Raw genomic sequence first — 18298 nt, 5'->3', positions numbered from 1 at the left:
AATGTGTGCTTTTGATTTAACAAATTCATGCAATCAAAGAGAATCTGAACAAAACCTACTAACTTATAGAAAACAAATCTTATATTTCTTATTTGTTTTATATTATTGTTATTATATATTTATTTATTTTGTGTGTGTTTACTGTGATTATATATAACTTTATACAAGCACCACACTTACTGAGAAGGCATTCATTTAATATATAAGTAGCGCCTGGAGGAACTGTATATATTCATTTATTCCTTCAATTAAAAGGGATGTCAGTGGCATTACACATAGTCTCACTGCAACACAACTCCAGAGACTGCCACACCAGCTCGTCCCTGGGGTCCTGCTGGGGGTTTTATACCCTGATGTTTCTTACTTGGCATTGGACATGCTGACATTAGGCTTGTGTTGCCGCCCCAGAGCATTTCAATCTATTACTAAAGATTTGCTACAGAGAATGTATTAAAAGCCTGTGTCAGCAATGAGTGCTCCTTAAAGTAGGCCTAGCTGAAGTCACCAGTTAGAAGTGTCCACACAGGATAGTTTAACAGATGTGATTATACAAAGTTATATTTGATTGTTTGTTGTAAGATTTAATTAACGAGAAACACTTAAGCGGTTAATTGGAAGTTAAAGGTTTACAGCAGGTAATTGTGGTGTAATGGCCACTGTGGCGCAGTTTCCAGTAAACGCCTTTGAAGCAGATTTCACACCCTGGGCCTAGGGACTTAACTCTGATCATGTGATTTCCTTCCAGAAGCTATGAAAAAAACCACAGACTCAGAGAGAGAGTTTCTCACACATGTGAGAGTCCACTGGAGAAGAATGAGCTCCTCCATCACCTACATTAAAGAACTCATCAGGAAAGGCAGCCGCGCAGAGTCTTTCTCCCGCCGAAAAGTAGTTGACAAGAATTACTACAGACAGAGACAGAGGGTGAGACATTTTTATTATAAACTGTTTTATAGCGGTGAAGACGTGAACTATACTCCAAAACATGCTTCAATGGTTCTATACATGTCATATACACATATCTAACACAGAGGTAAACATATCTGTATGTGATAATATTGTCCTACATGTATTGTATATGTGAACAGCTATAAAATGTTACTATCCTATATATAATCTCATGACGAATATGGTTACACATAAAATACTTGGAATCATATGTGAATGTAAGTGCTTATATGTAATAATATATTATTTATGTGTTACATATATATGACAGTGCCTATATAATAATAATAATAATCATAATAATAATAATAGCCTACTTGAAATAAAGGGAAGTTACTCCTGGTTACTGTCCATGTTTGGTAATAATGAACAGAAGCTGACGTCAGAACAATTTATAACTATGACACTAATTTCACTTTATTATTTCAGGCGACACAAAGTCAGATTAAACTTCAAAAGCATGACTCCAACAGGTAATTATACTATATTTACAGATTTTTTAAAGTTATGTATTATAGTTATAATACATTTGTTGATTTATTAAAGTTACACATAGGTTTTAAAGTTATACATAGGTTTTAATATAACCCAGTTATATTATAACCCATATATTCTATCCACCATTCATACCTTTGGAATATCATTATTATCTGTAACGCTTATCCAGTTCAGGGTCACGGTGGGTCCAGAGCCTACCTGGAATCATTGGGCGCAAGGCAGGAATACACCCTGGAGGGGGCGCCAGTCCTTCGCCAGGCAACACAAATCAAATCCTCACACCTACGGACACTTTTGAGTCGCCAGTCCACCGACCTAAGTGTTTTTGAATCATCAATGTATGTTTTTGGACCGTGGGAGGAAACCGGAGCACCCGGAGGAAACCCACGCAGACACAGGGAGAGCACACCCTGTGGTGTGGTGGTGTGTTGTCCCTGTGTCCGCGTGGCTTTCCTCCGGGTGCTAAAGTTTCTTCCCACAGTTCAAAAACACTTAGGTCGGTGGATTGGCGACTCAAAAGTGTCCGTAGGTGTGAGGATTTGATTTGTGTTGCCTGGTGAAGGACTAGTGCCCCCTTTAGGGTGTATTCCTGCCTTGCGCCCAATGATTCCAGGTAGGCTCTGGACCCACAGTGACCCTGAACTGGATAAGCGCTTACAGACAACGAATGAATGAACGAATAAATGAATGAATTAATGAATAAATGTTTATAGCTTTTGCCACTTCTGACCTTTGGTTGTTTACCCCTTGATCCCTATAAACCATCTCCTTCAATCTACAACCCAAAGCGATGTTTTTAAACCAATCTCCAGTACCTGGTACACAAGTCTTAATTTGGCCTTCCTCTGTGTGTATGTGTTACAGGGAATGTATCACCATCCCAAAGAAAGACAATGAAGCTTTTGGATTTGAAATAAGAGTGAGTTACACATCCCACTCTTTTTGTTCTCTTCTCTCTAACATCTGACATATTTACTCCATTTTGTTTTCAGTCATATCAGGTTGGATCCTAATGCTTTCCCTTCTCTCTCTCCCTCTCATAGACCTATAATGAGAAGCTGACTAACAGCTGTGAGGAAGACGTGTTTACATGTGTGTGTTCAGTGAGAGAGAACAGTCCAGCAGAAAATGCTGGCTTAAGGGCAGGTGAGATCTTTTTATTTATTTAAAATATCAATGTGTAATAATATATAGCGTGTAAATATGTAAATGTGGAAGCATTCATGTGTCATGATAACAATCCCCCATTCGAACGTCTATACATATAAAACGTCATTTGTTACATAAATATAGAATAATACGTATATTAATTTGTAACATACATACATACATAAGTACCTGTATATAATAATAATATCTGCCATAGGTATCTATAATAAGAATATGTCTTAAGGATTTTTAAGCTAAACTCTTAAGTTTAACTCCAATGTTAACCACAACTCTAGAAATGATTCAGCTCCTTCAGCTTGAACAACAAAATGAGATTTAATTTTATGGCTTACATTTTTAGACTCTATTTGATAATATGCTAATATTCACTCTCTCTTTTTCTCTCTTTTGCAGGTGATGTGATCATTATTGTGAACAGTATCTGTGTGGAGGGGTTTGAGCATCAGCAGATTGTTGACCTCATTCAAAACGCCTGCCTCTTAAAGTAAGAATCAGCATTGTATTTAACCACACTTTCCTCCTTAAACAGCAGCCTTCTTACCTACTTATTAAACCTATTTCATATTTTCCAGTTACTACTGATCAGTTGTTTGAAGATTATGAATTATGAACCCTCTAGTGTCTGAAAATATGGAGAGGTTTATTTGTAATATTCACAGCATACTCTGTAACTCTAATAATTTAAAAAAATATGTAGGTTTATTTCTTTAAACCATTTATAATTTAAATCCTTGCCTTTAGCAGTTGTGACAATTGGCCTGTTTTGATATTGGTTTATAATGTACAATGTCTGTGGCTTTTCCCAGGATGGAGATTGTGAGGGGCACTACAGTGAAACTAAAAGAAATGCAAAAAAAACTACATCACTTAGAGGTAATGTCCCTTATTATGTTCCACATTCACTGTTCTAGTTTCGAGTTTTGTTCTACTTCTTTCTCTTCTGTTTTAGTGGTTGATTATTCAGCACTGAGTTCAACAGTACTTCCCCCCCCTATTGTGTGTGTGTTGTGTTGTGTTGGGGAAACACACTGAGTCTGTGCTGACGGCATGTTGTGTTTTTTCCCTACGTTTACAGTGGCAGCTGAACGAAAAGTGGGCTGAATTGCAGAAGCTTATCACACAGGAAGAGCGTCTCTTACGAGGTGTGTGTGTATGTATGTGTTGAGAAATTGTGGGGTGGGGTGGTGGTAAAGGGTGAAACAGTAGACAGTATAAAAAAATATAACAAGAAATGAGGAAGTTCCCATGTGTGAAAGAAGATCGTCATTTCCTCTTACCTCTGCATCTTAATGAACACAGCAAAAAAGTGTGTGTGTTCTTCAGAGACAGAAAGATACAAATACGAGATCAAACACCTCCCACAGCACACTGTCTGCTGAACAGATGGCGTAAATGCTGTGAATACCTGAAGTCACTTTTGAGAAACATGCACTGAGGCACTTCACCAGCTGCTTCAAGATCTTCATACACTTCTGCTGCCATGTACACTTTGTTTAAACAAATAACAGCTAACAGGTTGAGGTAGAAGTCACAACCTCATAAGCTCAGGCTGAGAAGCACACAACACAGGTTTAATGCTGGTTTCTTATAATAACCTCGTTATCAAAATGGAGTTCTACCATATTTTCAGTTCGTTATAAAGGAATTTATCACTTTTACAATCAAAATATAGCAAGCATTAATTCATTCATTCATGTTCTGTAAGCGCTTATCCAATTCAGGGTCGTGGTGGGTCCGGAGCCTACCCGGAATCATTGGGCGCAAGACAGAAACACACCCTGGGGGGGGCGCCAATCCTTCACAGGGTGACACATTCACTCACACATTCGCTCACACACTCACACTTATGGACACTTTTGAGTCACCAATCCACCTAGCAACATTTGTTTTTGGACCTGGAGATTGTGGGTTCAGGTCCCACTCCGGGTGACTTTCTGTGAGGAGTTTGGTGTGTTCTCCCTGTGTCTGCGTGGGTTTCCTCCGGGTGCTCCGGTTTCCTCCCACATTCCAAAAACACATGTTGGTAGGTGGATTGGTAACTCAAAAAGTGTAATAGGTGTGAGTGTGTGAATAAATGCGTGTGTGTGTTGCCCTGTGAAGGACTGGCGCCCCCTCCAGGTTGTATTCCCGCCTTGCGCCCAATGATTCCAGGTAGGCTCTGGACCCATGGGGTGGGTCATCAGCATGGGGGAGGTCATTTATGATACATTCATGTCCCTGGGTGTCGGTATATTTGCTGTTTCATAACAAAGAAATTTTTTTTGAGTTTATGTATGTAAATCTCCGCTTAGCTAAAAGTATCTCTCTCTTTCTCTCTCTCTCTCTCTCTCTCTCTCTCTCTCTCTCTTTTCACAGGTGACCAAAGGAGCACACACTCTGACTCCTGCCCTCCTTCTGAGCCTCTCACTCTTCCCATTCCACTTTGTTAACATCATCTAATCCAGGGCCCTGTGAGGCCCATTAAGGGACACTTTCTCTAAACAGTGGCATTAGGATTTTGGCTCTTCAGTCCAGGACTGTGGCCCAGTGCTCTCTTGGGTTACATCTCTACTGGCCAGTGAGATTCTGGCTCTGGAAAAACCTTGCACCATGATGAAAACCAATATTAAAGGACACCTACAGCTAAAACTAGTCCTTTGTTCCTCACACTAGGAGGAATATGAACTTCTGAAACGTCACAAAGCCTAAAATGCCCAGCTTTATCATGTAATATATCACATATGTAAATAATGTCAGTATTTTTGTATTTTGTCAAACAGAAGTGATGTGTTGTGAAATAGATCGGTTATACTTACAGACTGATCCATTTAACTTATTTATTTATGTGTAAGTACAAAATACAAAGACTATATGTAAATTGATACGTTTGTATTTATACGTTTATTTATGTTTTAAATATTTATGACTTTGGTACTCTACTTCCGTGCCCTTATTAAAAAGTGTGTATCACTGAAGTCTATCATGTTTTTTTGGCTGTTATCCCCAATCAGCAGCTCTGTTAGCGTGTCTACAAGCGCTGTGGTGTGAGCCCTAATCTTCTGAAAGCTGCAGCTGAACTTGTAAGTTTCAATCACATTGTGAAATCACAAAATATCTAATTGAACAGGAAACACCCACACTGTAACATGACACCCAGCTGTCACCCACACAAACATTCACACTTCTTTTTACTGTTTGACTCTGTGAAAGGGACTGACAAGTTATTGTTCATTTCAAGGACAGTCAGTCCTTGCTGTTGTTGCTCACCGTCTAGAAAAGAAATGAATTGGTTCTACGAATCTTCTTTGTCTCTTACCCAGAGCTACTGACATTTTAAATCATGCTACAGACCGAGGAAAATAGACAAACTGAACAATGAAAGATTTGGAGTCTTGTCCAAGGGATTGTATTGCCGTTGTCCAAAGAAACACATGCTTCTCCATAAGAGTAACTAAATATAAAAAGAAAAAAAACCTTTTTAAGTTTCAGTGGAAGTCAAAGCAGAAAAAAAATTGCCACAGATTTATTTATTTCAGCACCTAGCCATGCATTCCTCTTATGTTTGTGAAAGCATAGGTCTTCCACTGCCACTGGACTCGTGGAAATGTGTTCTGTGGGGTGACGAATCATGCGTATCTGTCTGGAATTCTGATGGACGAGTCTGGGTTTGGCAAGTGCCAGGAGAACATTACCTGCCTGACTGCATTGTGCCAACTGTAGAGGTTGGTGGAGGAGAGAAAGTTCTATGAGGTTGTATTCAGGCATTGACCTGGGCCCCTTCGTTCCAGTGAAGGATTTTGGAGAATTGTACACTTCCAATTTTGTGGAAAAGGTTTGGGGAAGGCCCCTTTCTGTGCCAGCCTGACTGTGCCCAGGGCACAAGTAAGTTCCTTAAAGGCATGGTTGGGTGAGTTTGGGGTGGAAGAACTTGATTGAACCCTGACTTGATCCCCACTGAACACATTTGGGATGAACAGGTATGGTGTAAAGTGTAGGTGTCCCAATACTTTCATAGAGCAAATAAATATACCAAAAAAACCTTTGAATGAGATAATGGAACAACAGTTTTCTCGGGGTAATGTCATTTTTATCATAACTACATTTGGAATATTTGTTCTAAAGTCCACCAGAACACAATATACTTATATTTTTACAGTTTTAGTTCATGTTCCTGTCTTTCATTCATTCATTCATTATCTGTAACACTTATCCAGTTCAGGGTGGCGGAGGGTCCAGAGCCTACCTGGAATCATTGGGCGCAAGGCGGGAATACACCCTGGAGGGGGCGCCAGTCCTTCACAGGGCAACACACACACTCACACATTCACTCACTCACTCACACCTACGGACACTTTTGAGTCACCAATCCACCTACCAACGTGTGTTTTTGGACTGTGGTAGGAAATCAGAGAACCTGGAGGAAACCCGCACAGCCACAGGGAGAACACACCAACTCCTCACAGTCACCCGGAGGAAACCCACGCAGACACAGGGAGAACACACCAACTCCCCACAGACAGTCACCCAAAGTGGGAATCGAACCCACAACCTCCAGGTCCCTGGAGCTGTGTGACTGCGACACTGTGTTCCTGTCTTATTAGGCACAATTCATCAAATCATATAAAGGTTTTCTTGTAATGTTCAAATGAAATCAAAATATAAATAACTTTTATGCATTTCTAAACCGGCTGCTACAGGTCCTGGATTATAAACAAAAAACAAACTGTATATAGGAAGTTCTTTCTGAACTTGAAGGTTTCACACACATCTTTAAATCTCAACATCTTAAACTGGGCAGGATATGGTTTATTAACACCTACACACTGCTGACAAAATCTGAGTCATTTTACAGATGATGAACACATATGATAACAGTTGGAAGTTGCATCGTGTGATTATAGAATCAGATTAGAGTTTAAGTCTTAGACAGCTCTCTTTTATACGTGCACAATGTACTGTACAATCTTATTGTCAAGGCCACCAAAGCTGAAACAGAGGCGAACCAGACACCAGGACACACCGTGTCAGAGTCAAGACCTAGATGTTTAATGAATTTTCAGAATGTAAAAAACTAAACTGCTGTTCTCCTTGTGTTTTCTTTTAAACATTAGACATCTCTATGTTTATGTAATTGAAATGTGGCAGAAATTTCACTGTGACAAAAGTACGTAAGTAATAGGTTTACGTATAAACAACGAATGTAATTCCAGATTATTGGTAAATTAAAGGATGTCAGAAAACGTCAGATGGAGGCGCTGCACTTGGCTGGTCTCAAGATGAATTTCAGTCTGAGAAAAGACAAATTGAGCAGCAGGTAGTGTCGCAGTCACACAGCTCCAGGGACCTGGAGGTTGTGGGTTCGATTCCCGCTCCGGGTGACTGTCTGTGAGGAGTGTGGTGTGTTCTCCCTGTGTCTGCGTGGGTTTCCTCCGGGTGACTGTCTGTGAGGAGTGTGGTGTGTTCTCCCTGTGTCTGCGTGGGTTTCCTCCGGGTGACTGTCTGTGAGGAGTGTGGTGTGTTCTCCCTGTGTCTGCGTGGGTTTCCTCCGGGTGACTGTCTGTGAGGAGTGTGGTGTGTTCTCCCTGTGTCTGCGTGGGTTTCCTCCGGGTGACTGTCTGTGAGGAGTGTGGTGTGTTCTCCCTGTGTCTGCGTGGGTTTCCTCCGGGTGCTCCAGTTTCCTCCCACAGTCCAAAACACACGTTGGTAGGTGGATTGGTGACTCAAAGTGTCTGTAGGTGTGAGTGTGTGAGTGTGTGTGTGTGTTGCCCTGTGAAGGACTGGCGCCCCCTCCAGGGTGTATTCCCACCTTGCGCCCAATAATTCAAGGTAGGCTCTGGACCCACCGCGACCCTGAATTGGATAAGCGCTTACAGATAATGAATGAATGAAAGACCGATATAAGATTGAAACTGTTTTCAGTATGCGTTTTTGTATGTTCTTATATCCTCATGTTGTGGCTTGACATCATTTTCCACCTCCTAAATTCCAATCCAATATTCAAGAGCACAAACAGAAAATAACTAGTGTCTGGCTTGATTCGCCCCAAATAATGAGCATGCAATGGTTCATGACTTGCCAGTGAAAAAAAACCTGGAAATCCTACCATTCACTATGGAATACTTTTCCCTCATTCCCTCTTTCTCTAAGGCGATGAATAACTGCTACAGTGCACTCATTGCTGACACGTGTTCAACTGTACACACACAGCTTGTATACAGATGTATCCACCGAGAAATGCATTGCTAATAGAATATGATGCTCTGAAGCTGCTGCATATTTGTGTAAAGTCACCTTGGCCATTCGCAAGCTTTGGCTAGAGGGGTATAAACCTCACAGCATTAGGTTGTTGAGCCATGGAACTGCTTTTTGGTTTAATGGAGCTCTGTGCAATGCTTTGGGTGACCTGGAGCAGAGTTTTTGGCCAAAAATTTAAACATCACCTAACGTGTAACTGGTTTTAATAATTCTCTTTTGGCTGAATGGGATCAAATGCTCACAACAGTGTCCAACATCTAGTGTTAAACCTTCCAAGAAGAAGCCCTTACTGCAACAGACTCAGAGAAAATGTTCTCTGTCTGGGCACTGGAGCTCAAAAGATCATTAGCATGATAACAGGATGCGAGAGGGTGTGTGTGTGCTGTCCAGTGTTGTCCATACCACAGGGTGAACAAGAGAGGGAGAGAGAATTAGACACAGATGGATCACTGTACAGAGTGTCCAGGACAGGAGCCGATGGCTACCCATCAACTACCCCCTCCGCCTCCTTCTCCACAGCCCACTGACCACATGCCAGGGTCTGGACTACCAGCTGGACCAGAGAGCAGCAGTGACCAAGGTAAGTGGAACTCAGAAACACTGCTGCAAGGATTTGTGTTAACTCTGTGTTATCACTGAAAACATTTTTACTTGGTCTTATGATTCTCAGTTAGCATGTTACCATATGAAAAAGTGGCTATATCTAATAAATTAATTAAAATGTCATAATTGAATGCATTTAATTTAACCTAAAGGCTGAGAACAGTTGTTGTTGACCTGAAAGGCTGTTGTTTTAGCTTTATTAACACTAGCTTACAACTGTATTTTACTTAGCGTTTACATTCTTGCTTAAATACAACAAAAATGTTGGGACTAATTATAGAAAAAAGGGACTAATAATTGTATGAAAGCCAGATATATTAGCTTTATGAACACTGCTCTTGTATTACTTAGCATTGATATTCTTTCAACACAAAATGTGTTAGCATAACATGCTAACTTAAAGGCTAAGACAGTTGTTGGCTTTATTTGCCCAGGCTCTTTTTTGTAGCTTTATGAATTCTACACCCTTCAAGGTGTTAGCCAGAAAATTTCCTGTGAAATAATTTTCTTTCAGAGCAGCACAATATACACCCAGTTTAGCATATTGAATTGAATCAGATTAGCCAGTGCTAGTCATTTTACAGGTTTAAACTGTAGCAGGAGTATAATCACTGCTGTGTTGTATTTGAACATTGTCCAGAGGTCAAGAGGTCACTGGGAGAGTGTGTGCAGGGAGACAATTGCAGTTAACAGCCTTTTAATTTCTGTATATATTACATAAGCCTCAGTCGATGAGGGAAATGATGGAAGGAATTTTTTAGTGTTGTTCCAGTGCCAGAAGCCTCCAAATTTGCTTATGCAAACCAAATTAAAATTCCACAAAGCAGATTTACATCTTATGCCAAGTACTGTACTCTCCACACTGAGGTTACCCAAAGCCCTTTCCCACTGAACATGGCAAGTCATTTGGGAAATTGAGGACAAAGAAGAACAGGCGTTTGGTTTTAAAACTGCTCATTTCAGGAAAGTATAGCTATATACATGTTCATTATTTTAATGCTAGGTCAGTGGTATGCCAACTCTCAAGAACCACAGTTCTTTTAGTTCAAGCAGTTCAAGTTAGAGACTGAACAAGAGGTAACTTAGGCTCAGTAAATAACTCAGTATATTAATTTACCAATTCTGATAGTTATTTTGCAGTCTTTCTTTAGAGATAGATAGTAGCCCATGTTAGGCATTTAATGCACAATATATAAGCCATCAATGATCAGTTCTCAAGCACAAAGACACCCTTGCCTGATTATCTTCTGCTGCAGGTAGGCTATACTAGGTACTGTCTACTGGGAGAAGGCCCTGAGGTAGACCTAGGATTCTCTGGAGGGATTAGATATATATCCCAGCGGAGGCTGGGACAGAGGCACTTGGGCTTCTTTACCTACCCTGGTGCCACGAGGACCCTGAAACAGATTAATGAGTTGAGTCGATTTGGTCTTTAAACCAAGCAGTGACAATGATGTGCTTAAAAACCTTAGCAACACTGCTCTGTCTATTCCACTATCATATCACAGACAGTGCTGTGTGTAATTATGTGCATAATATCTGTAATTTTCCGTAATTGTAAACCTAGCCTATATTTAAAACCTTTACAAGCAATTAGGAAGCTCTAAGGAATGTGGAGCTCATAATTTGGGAACTGAATGAAAGTACAAGGTGGGTTTCTAATGACGTTTTTAAAGACTGTAATCCATCTGTTGCTCAACATGCTTAGTCTGACCCTTTCAACCTGTTCTTGGTCAGGACCCCCACAGGACCACCACAGAACCGTTATGATCTGGGTGGTAGATCATTCTCAGCACTACAGTAGCACTGATGTGTTGGCGGTGTGTTAGTGTGTGGTGTGCTGTTAAGGGTGGATCAGACACAGCGATGCTGCTGGAGTTTTTAAAGCCCTCAGGGTCACTGCTGGGTAGAGAAAAGTCCACCAACCTACTGTTGTAGGACTAGAACATAACCCACACAAACTGTGCAGCAACAGACGAGTCACTGTGATGCTTCAGTGTATATAAACAAAGCTGAAACGCCGTCTTTAATCTTCACTGTATCTAATATTCTTGTGCTTTACATCAGTGGAACAGATGAGTAAAGAAACTGGAAGAAGAGATACGCCTAATAATAATGCAGAGCCAGTGAAGGAGGAACGCCATATCAGCACGGCAGGAAGTGGTGAACAAAATGAACCAGAGGACTGGAAAGAGGATGAGGAGGATGGTGAAGAAGAGAGAGAGGAAGAGGGCGAGAAAGAGAGCGAGGAAGAAGATGGGCTGAGTGATTTTCAGCAGGAGAACGACCCACAGAACTTTCCCGCCACAGACCAGAAGTCAACCAAGCGAAGGGGGCGGAGAAATGGGCGGAGCTCCAGCAGTGGCCCCGAGGTGTCCAAGTACAACACTGTGTGTTATAGAAAGATCAAGCGAGGAAACACTAAGCAGAGGATAGACGAGTTTGAATCTATGATGAGCTTCTAGTATCGAGTGTGTGAAATCCAATGAGGATGCACCACACACACACTTTATGCAAATATACTTACAACCTAATGCAATAAAGATGGAATACATCCCATTAAACCTGGAATAGGTAATTTTGTAGAAACCAGCAAGTGTAAGCTACTTTGGGAATATCCAACTGAAAAAATCCCACCTTCCAAAGCCACTCCCCCAAACCAAATGAATACACACTGCCTGACTACAGCTGGAGGAGTCCACAAGGGTGAGGGAGAGCTATTATAGGTATCATTATAAATGTCTTCCATTCTTTTGCAGCTAGCTCACTAGCATTCAGCAGTGTGTGTGTGTGTGTGTGTGTGTGTGGATTCTTCCTTAGGTTCTAATGAAATGATTGGACAGGATTGTGCAGTGCCACAATATAACTTTTATATTCAGAACATTCGATTTACTGATTTCTATTGAGATAATAAGGGTATTTTAAAAATATATAAATTTTTTTCCATCCTCCAGCTAATATATATATAAGTTCTGTAAGGAACAAATATATTTCTCCACTCATTTTAAAGCATTTCAAAAGGTCTGTTTATTTTCTATCAGAAAAAAGATTTGTTTTCATATTTAAAATGAACAAAGCATGACATTTTCTTATGGAGTCCAAAGTTTTGCATAAGGCTTCTTAATGTTGCCACAGTTGTGGTGTGTATTACCCTGTCTCAACACTAGATGGAGATATTATTCTGTATTTGACCAGATTTTGCTGCAAAACTGCACCTTAAAAGTTGCCTAAATGTAGCATCATCTTTCTTCCACCTCTAACCAAACTTTTAAACCCAGGAAAGTTGCTCTCACACAATCCATAAAAGATACAGAAGAGAACAGAACAGGTTCATCAAGCACTGGCCATGGGTTTATTACAATTTCTGGAGTGCAGAATGTCTGCAAATGGACATTGAGGAAAGTGAGGTGTATCTGAGCCTTTTCAAACTTTAAACATAATGTTAAATTTACTTTACACTCTCAAGATATTTAAGAATCAATATTTATGATACTTTATATCATTGGGTTGCATATTTCCCAGTTTACAGCTCCCTCAGTAATTACAAGGATTACCAGGCTGATGTTAACACAGTTAGACATTTAGTTAAACTGCAGTAATGCTCTGATTCTGAGTGTGACCTGGTGCATGGTCGTATTATCTCTTTTTTATCTTGGCCTTTACTTATGTCTCTTTCAGTGTGTGTAAGTGCTGCTCAGCTCTATAACAATCAGCTTTTTTAATGGCCTAAATATCTAATTATCATATCATATTGAGATCCAGGCGGCACGGTGGTGTAGACGGTAGTGTCACAGTCACACAGCTCCAGGGACCTGGAGGTTGTGGGTTCAAGTCCCGCTTTGGGTTTCTGTCTGTGAGGAGTGTGGTGTGTTCTCCCTGTGTCTGCGTGGGTTTCCTCCGGGTGACTGTCTGTGAGGAGTGTGGTGTGTTCTCCCTGTGTCTGCGTGGATTTCCTCTGGGTGACTGTCTGTGAGGAGTGTGGTGTGTTCTCCCTGTGTCTGCGTGGGTTTCCTCTGGGTGACTGTCTGTGAGGAGTTGGTGTGTTCTCCCTGTGTCTGCGTGGGTTTCCTCCGGGTGACTGTCTGTGAGGAGTGTGGTGTGTTCTCCCTGTGTCTGCGTGGGTTTCCTCTGGGTGACTGTCTGTGAGGAGTGTGGTGTGTTCTCCCTGTGTCTGCGTGGGTTTCCTCTGGGTGACTGTCTGTGAGGAGTTGGTGTGTTCTCCCTGTGTCTGCGTGGGTTTCCTCCGGGTGCTCCGGTTTCCTCCCACAGCCCAAAAAACACACGTTTTCTAGGTGGATTGGCGACTCAAAAGTGTCCGTAGGTGTGAGTGAATGTGTACGTTGCCCTGTATAGGAATGGTGCCCCCTCCAGGGTGTGTTCCTGCCTTGTGACCAATGATTATTGGTTACAGATAATGAATTCTTTATTTTCATTAAACATCAAAAATACACTACAGTTGTACAGTTGTATATAGTTACACATTTTTGTACATGCTTAACTTTTATATAATTACTACATTCAGCTTCACTGAAGTCATTTCCAGTGAAAACGGCTCTTTGGATTGTGAAAAGTGTAACCAGCTCCTGAACTGTTCTTCCAGAATTGGAAAAACTGAAAAAAACATGTGTGATATTGTGCTCTTTTTTTATGATGCTGAGAATAAAGGATGTTACCTGATGATCATTAGGAATATTAGGAAATATTATCCCTAATATTTTTGTGTAGTTACTGTGCTCTAGGCCTATTGTGTTTTAGTGATGATTTTAATTTAATTATTAAATAATTATATGTTACTGATGATTCCTTTCAATAGCCTTGTTTTGTATTCTTTCGTTTCTGTGATTAATGTGTCTGTTTCCCAAAAATAAACGTGATAGATTTGAGTGTACCATAGTGGTGCTTAACAGTGTTTGTACTGTAGCAGTGAGAGAAAGGCCAGGACTCTCTTTTTGGCCTGGCTGGTCTCAGGGGTGATTTGGCACCAATTGAATAGTGACAAATGTCAGATCGTCATGACGACGGTGCACCGCACACATGTGGAATGGTGAGGTGTCCCCAAACCAAGTGTCAGAGCAACTTCCTGGTCAGTGTCCATCCCCCAACCCTCGCTCCAATTAACCTTTCCTCACATAACGTAACAGCTTTTGATCCTTAGCCATACCTCCCTTCTGTTCTCTCCCTCTCTCTCTCTCAGGTTGGGTTGCATGCATCGTGGTGGTTAGAAATGCCACAGCTGTCCTCAGGCATTCGTCTGGTTCTCTTTGGCCCAAAACGTCCAGCAGAAGTTTCTAGAACCTAAAATTTTGCCTGTACTTTCTTTATTTTATAGGAACTTGTCCAACCAGTGGATAGTTTCCCCTTATTAAAAAAGTTATGTAAAGCTTTAAGAACTAGATATTAGACCATAGCTGTAAGGATTTGATGGTATTTAGTCAAAAGGGCATTAATGGAGCCTGGTGATTTTGGTTGATTACTTCTCTATCACGAAAACCTTTTCAGTTCCAAATGTACTGAATTCATTCCAGTTCTTTATAATCATCCAGTCCACATTAGTGATTGAGCATGGTGATGTTAAGCTCATGTACGGCTGGGGATAATAGGAACCAGACATCTGAAAATGTGTAATGCCTTCAAATGCAAACTCACTGATAGATCACTTGGATTCCATGCTGGTTAAAGCTGGCCTATACAGGTCTGGTGCTGGTTTATAGCTAGTGACCCAACATGGTCATCTTGGTTGACCAGCATCAATGGTGCAATATAGACAGACTTAATCTATTGTTTTTAGGGTTTTTTTTTTCTCCAGTAGAGAATTTAGCCATGAAGTTTGCATGATGCTAACTGCTAACTTTAGCGTAGCTTGCGATAACTTTCTAGCTCCAGTGCAGAAGTAAAAAAGAACTTTGGGCAGCAAGTCTTGAGTAACTACGCTTGTGGTGAGGGGTGAAGTGTGTAAGTTGTGTGAGGAGTGTGAGGGACAAACAGCGGAAGTGTGACTCATCACTGGTGCGTGTTTGTGCGCTGTTGTGCGCTGAACTCAACAAGGCGCTTTCATGGAGCTTCGTCACTTCTCCGCCTCCACCCACAAAGACAGCTTTGTGGACGAGGAGAGGAGAGCTGTGGAAAGTATTTGGGAAAGAGGAAGAGAAGAATAGCGGTTAAGTGTTGGTTTCAAACAGCCTGCGCTTAGCCCCCGCCGGAAACTTGTATTCTTTTGCCTGGGATTGTTGAAGGGGGCTAGGTTTTTGTGTTGGGTTGGCTGTGTGTTGTGGGTGATTTTGCCACAATCCCACGCAAATCAGTGCATTCTGTGTGTGGGATGATGTTGTTTGGAAGGGGTGAAACACTAGATGTCCCAGGACACGGCTTGTTGGCATACGGTAGTGGGTAATACTACTTCTTTCTGCATAGGAGTTTAGAAGACGTGAATATGATTCTTTGCCTAACTAAACACACCAAGCTACACCTATAGCTTGCCAGTGAATGCTTGGGCATGGCTGCTAACACTACATTAGCCTTTTTAACATTATGGATGAAAGCCTTTAGCTGAGAGCAGCATACACTGAAAGTACAGTGATCACAAACCCTGTATTCAATACATAATAAGAGACATCTTAGCTCAGTCACTCCCTGAACATATTCCTTCAGGTAAGTTACTGAACATGCATTTCATCTGCTGTACTACAACCAAGTGCTGGGTAATGGTAACTGAACAGGAGACAGAGAGAGAGAGACATACAGAGACAGAAAGAGAGCAAGCCCAGTGCCGGGAAATGAAGGGTCACTCGAGGTCTCCTCTACCCGAGCTCCTCTGGGATCTTTTTAAGCTTTGATTGACAGGGATGTATTGTGATGCCCCGTTCCCTGGGCTTATCACCTCACAGAGGGCCAGCCGAGGAGCTGCTCGTCCACAATGCAGCAGAATAAGGATGTGGTCACCTCAGCCACGGTCACAATGGCTCACATCTGGATGGCACAACGTGAGGAGAGCAGTGCCGATTATTCTGTTCCCACCAAATACAGGTGCTGGCTGACTGCAGAGGCCAGAGGATGATGGGAGAATGGGTGGGGGTTATGCAGAGAGGAGCACTACCCTCCCACAGGATGCTATTTTAATTTCTAATTCATTAATCTCTCCTGTGCACACTTTCCTGACGGCAATGGGGATCAGAGAAGGGGCACACCCATAGCTGCCAAAAGCCTTCAAACATTCAGGGTCACATATAGAAGGCCATCAGAGATGCAGTACTGGCCCCACACCATTCCACCTGCCCTGCATCTCTGTTTTGTCACAGGTGGATTTTAGGATTGTTATTTTATATTTTAATAGAATAAATAGGGTACAGTGTTGACCAAAGACTCAGACCACTCTTTCGTATCCAGTCAAAAGAGTCATGAAGCACTAGCACAAGAAAAGCATCAAACAGAAGCCTCAACAATTAAAGCAACACTATGTGATTTAATTTCTTTTTTAAATCCTTAGAAAAAGAGTACAAAGATCACTAAAAGACAAACGCAGAGAGTACAAAACAACATAAATAGCAGTGATCAGAATAGGTATCCAGCCAGTGAGCAAAGCCTAACATCTGGGTTGAAATGGGTTCCCTACATTTATACACTGTCACACAGCTATAGAGACAATATCACTCTTTCGAGGTTAGCAGCCACTAGCGGCAGTGTTACAGGACGCTAGCTGGGCACAGAGCCCCTCAGTCAATGTTAGCAGCTGCTAGTAGCAGTGTTGCAGGCCGCTAGCTGAATACAGAGCCCCTCAGTCGATAGCTGGTCATTCTCTTGGTGTGTGTGATGTCTGCCATAAAGCATTATGCAGTTCTCACAAGAATTTTGAGTTTTCCTGCCCAACAGGTTCTGAAGTAGCAACAATAGAGACTCTGTTCTCCCTGTTGTAGGTCAGTGGAGCATCTCAATAATTTTGGAGCTATCTGGAGCTTAAGGTAAAGTGCTACAAAGTTTTGCTTTAAATTATATCACTTTCTTTGCAGTTTAATGTGTCCACTTCATTTTATTCACCTCCAAAGTTGTGGCGCCTACTGTTCCTCATGATCTTTGTCTCCCCAAACACATTCAGTGCAGCTGTGAACTGGATGCTGTGGTGTACAGACTTAAACACCAGCAGCATGTCTGTTTGCTTTGCAGATTCTCTACTTTCTCCGTTAGTTTCCTGACAGCTCCATGTTTTAAAACCACTGTTAAACACTTACCTTTGACTTTTTCCTTCCTTATACAAGTAGAATATCAAATACATATAATTTCAAGACAAATTGAAAGGTAATCAAGTATATAGCCCCACCTAACTAATCTCAGCTACATTCACAGCATGACAGCATAATTTCTGCTGTCAGTAGTGGGATATTGTGTAGAATATTGTGTTCTGTGGGTTTTTTGGGGGCAGAGAATTCTCAGAGAAAGTGGCCACAAAGAGAAAGCTAAAACACAGAGAGACCACTGTTTATAAGACACACACACGCACACACTTCATTTTTTTCTCACATTTTCTTTCAATCAAGAGGACATTTTGTACCAGCAAAGAACATAAATACACAACAATTGGAAAATCTGCTCTACAGTAATGGACTTTCTCCATGAAGCTGACGAATAAATGAACTGAATACTATGCATACGCAAGAATTCACAAGGCAGTACTAAGGCCTAGGAGTGACACTTCATGACACAGCCTGCAGGGGGCAGTGTTTCAGTACCGTTTCAGCACACAGCCTTGTCCTAAATCCCCAAACCACAAAAGACCCTTTTCCCACCTTTTCCAATCAATACCTCCACGGACTCGGCGCCAACATTCAATGAGGAAACATTCATTTAATAAGTT

The 18298-nt window shown here is 41.4% G+C and overlaps 2 protein-coding genes across 2 annotated transcripts; both read left to right on the top strand.

The window, feature by feature from the left end:
* The first annotated feature begins 773 nt into the window (after positions 1-773).
* si:dkey-276j7.2 (cytohesin-interacting protein) lies at positions 774-5539 on the top strand. Its single transcript, XM_066666562.1, has 8 exons — positions 774-924; positions 1378-1421; positions 2311-2365; positions 2490-2592; positions 3010-3100; positions 3423-3489; positions 3692-3758; positions 4972-5539. Exons 1-8 carry the CDS (start codon positions 814-816, stop codon positions 5043-5045), a joined length of 612 nt encoding a protein of 203 aa, XP_066522659.1. The 5' UTR covers positions 774-813; the 3' UTR covers positions 5046-5539.
* A 3768-nt stretch (positions 5540-9307) lies between these two features.
* LOC136690828 (ermin-like) lies at positions 9308-11942 on the top strand. Its single transcript, XM_066662870.1, has 2 exons — positions 9308-9430; positions 11521-11942. The coding sequence occupies exons 1-2, from the start codon at positions 9328-9330 to the stop codon at positions 11916-11918; spliced, it is 501 nt and encodes a 166-aa protein (XP_066518967.1). The 5' UTR covers positions 9308-9327; the 3' UTR covers positions 11919-11942.
* Positions 11943-18298: the final 6356 nt, after the last annotated feature.

Source organism: Hoplias malabaricus, chromosome 3 (assembly GCF_029633855.1).
Source record: "Hoplias malabaricus isolate fHopMal1 chromosome 3, fHopMal1.hap1, whole genome shotgun sequence".
Classification (NCBI taxonomy): Eukaryota; Metazoa; Chordata; class Actinopteri; order Characiformes; family Erythrinidae; genus Hoplias; species Hoplias malabaricus.
The sequence above is the reverse complement of the archived record's forward strand: the minus strand, read 5'-3'. Positions and strand labels throughout refer to the sequence as shown.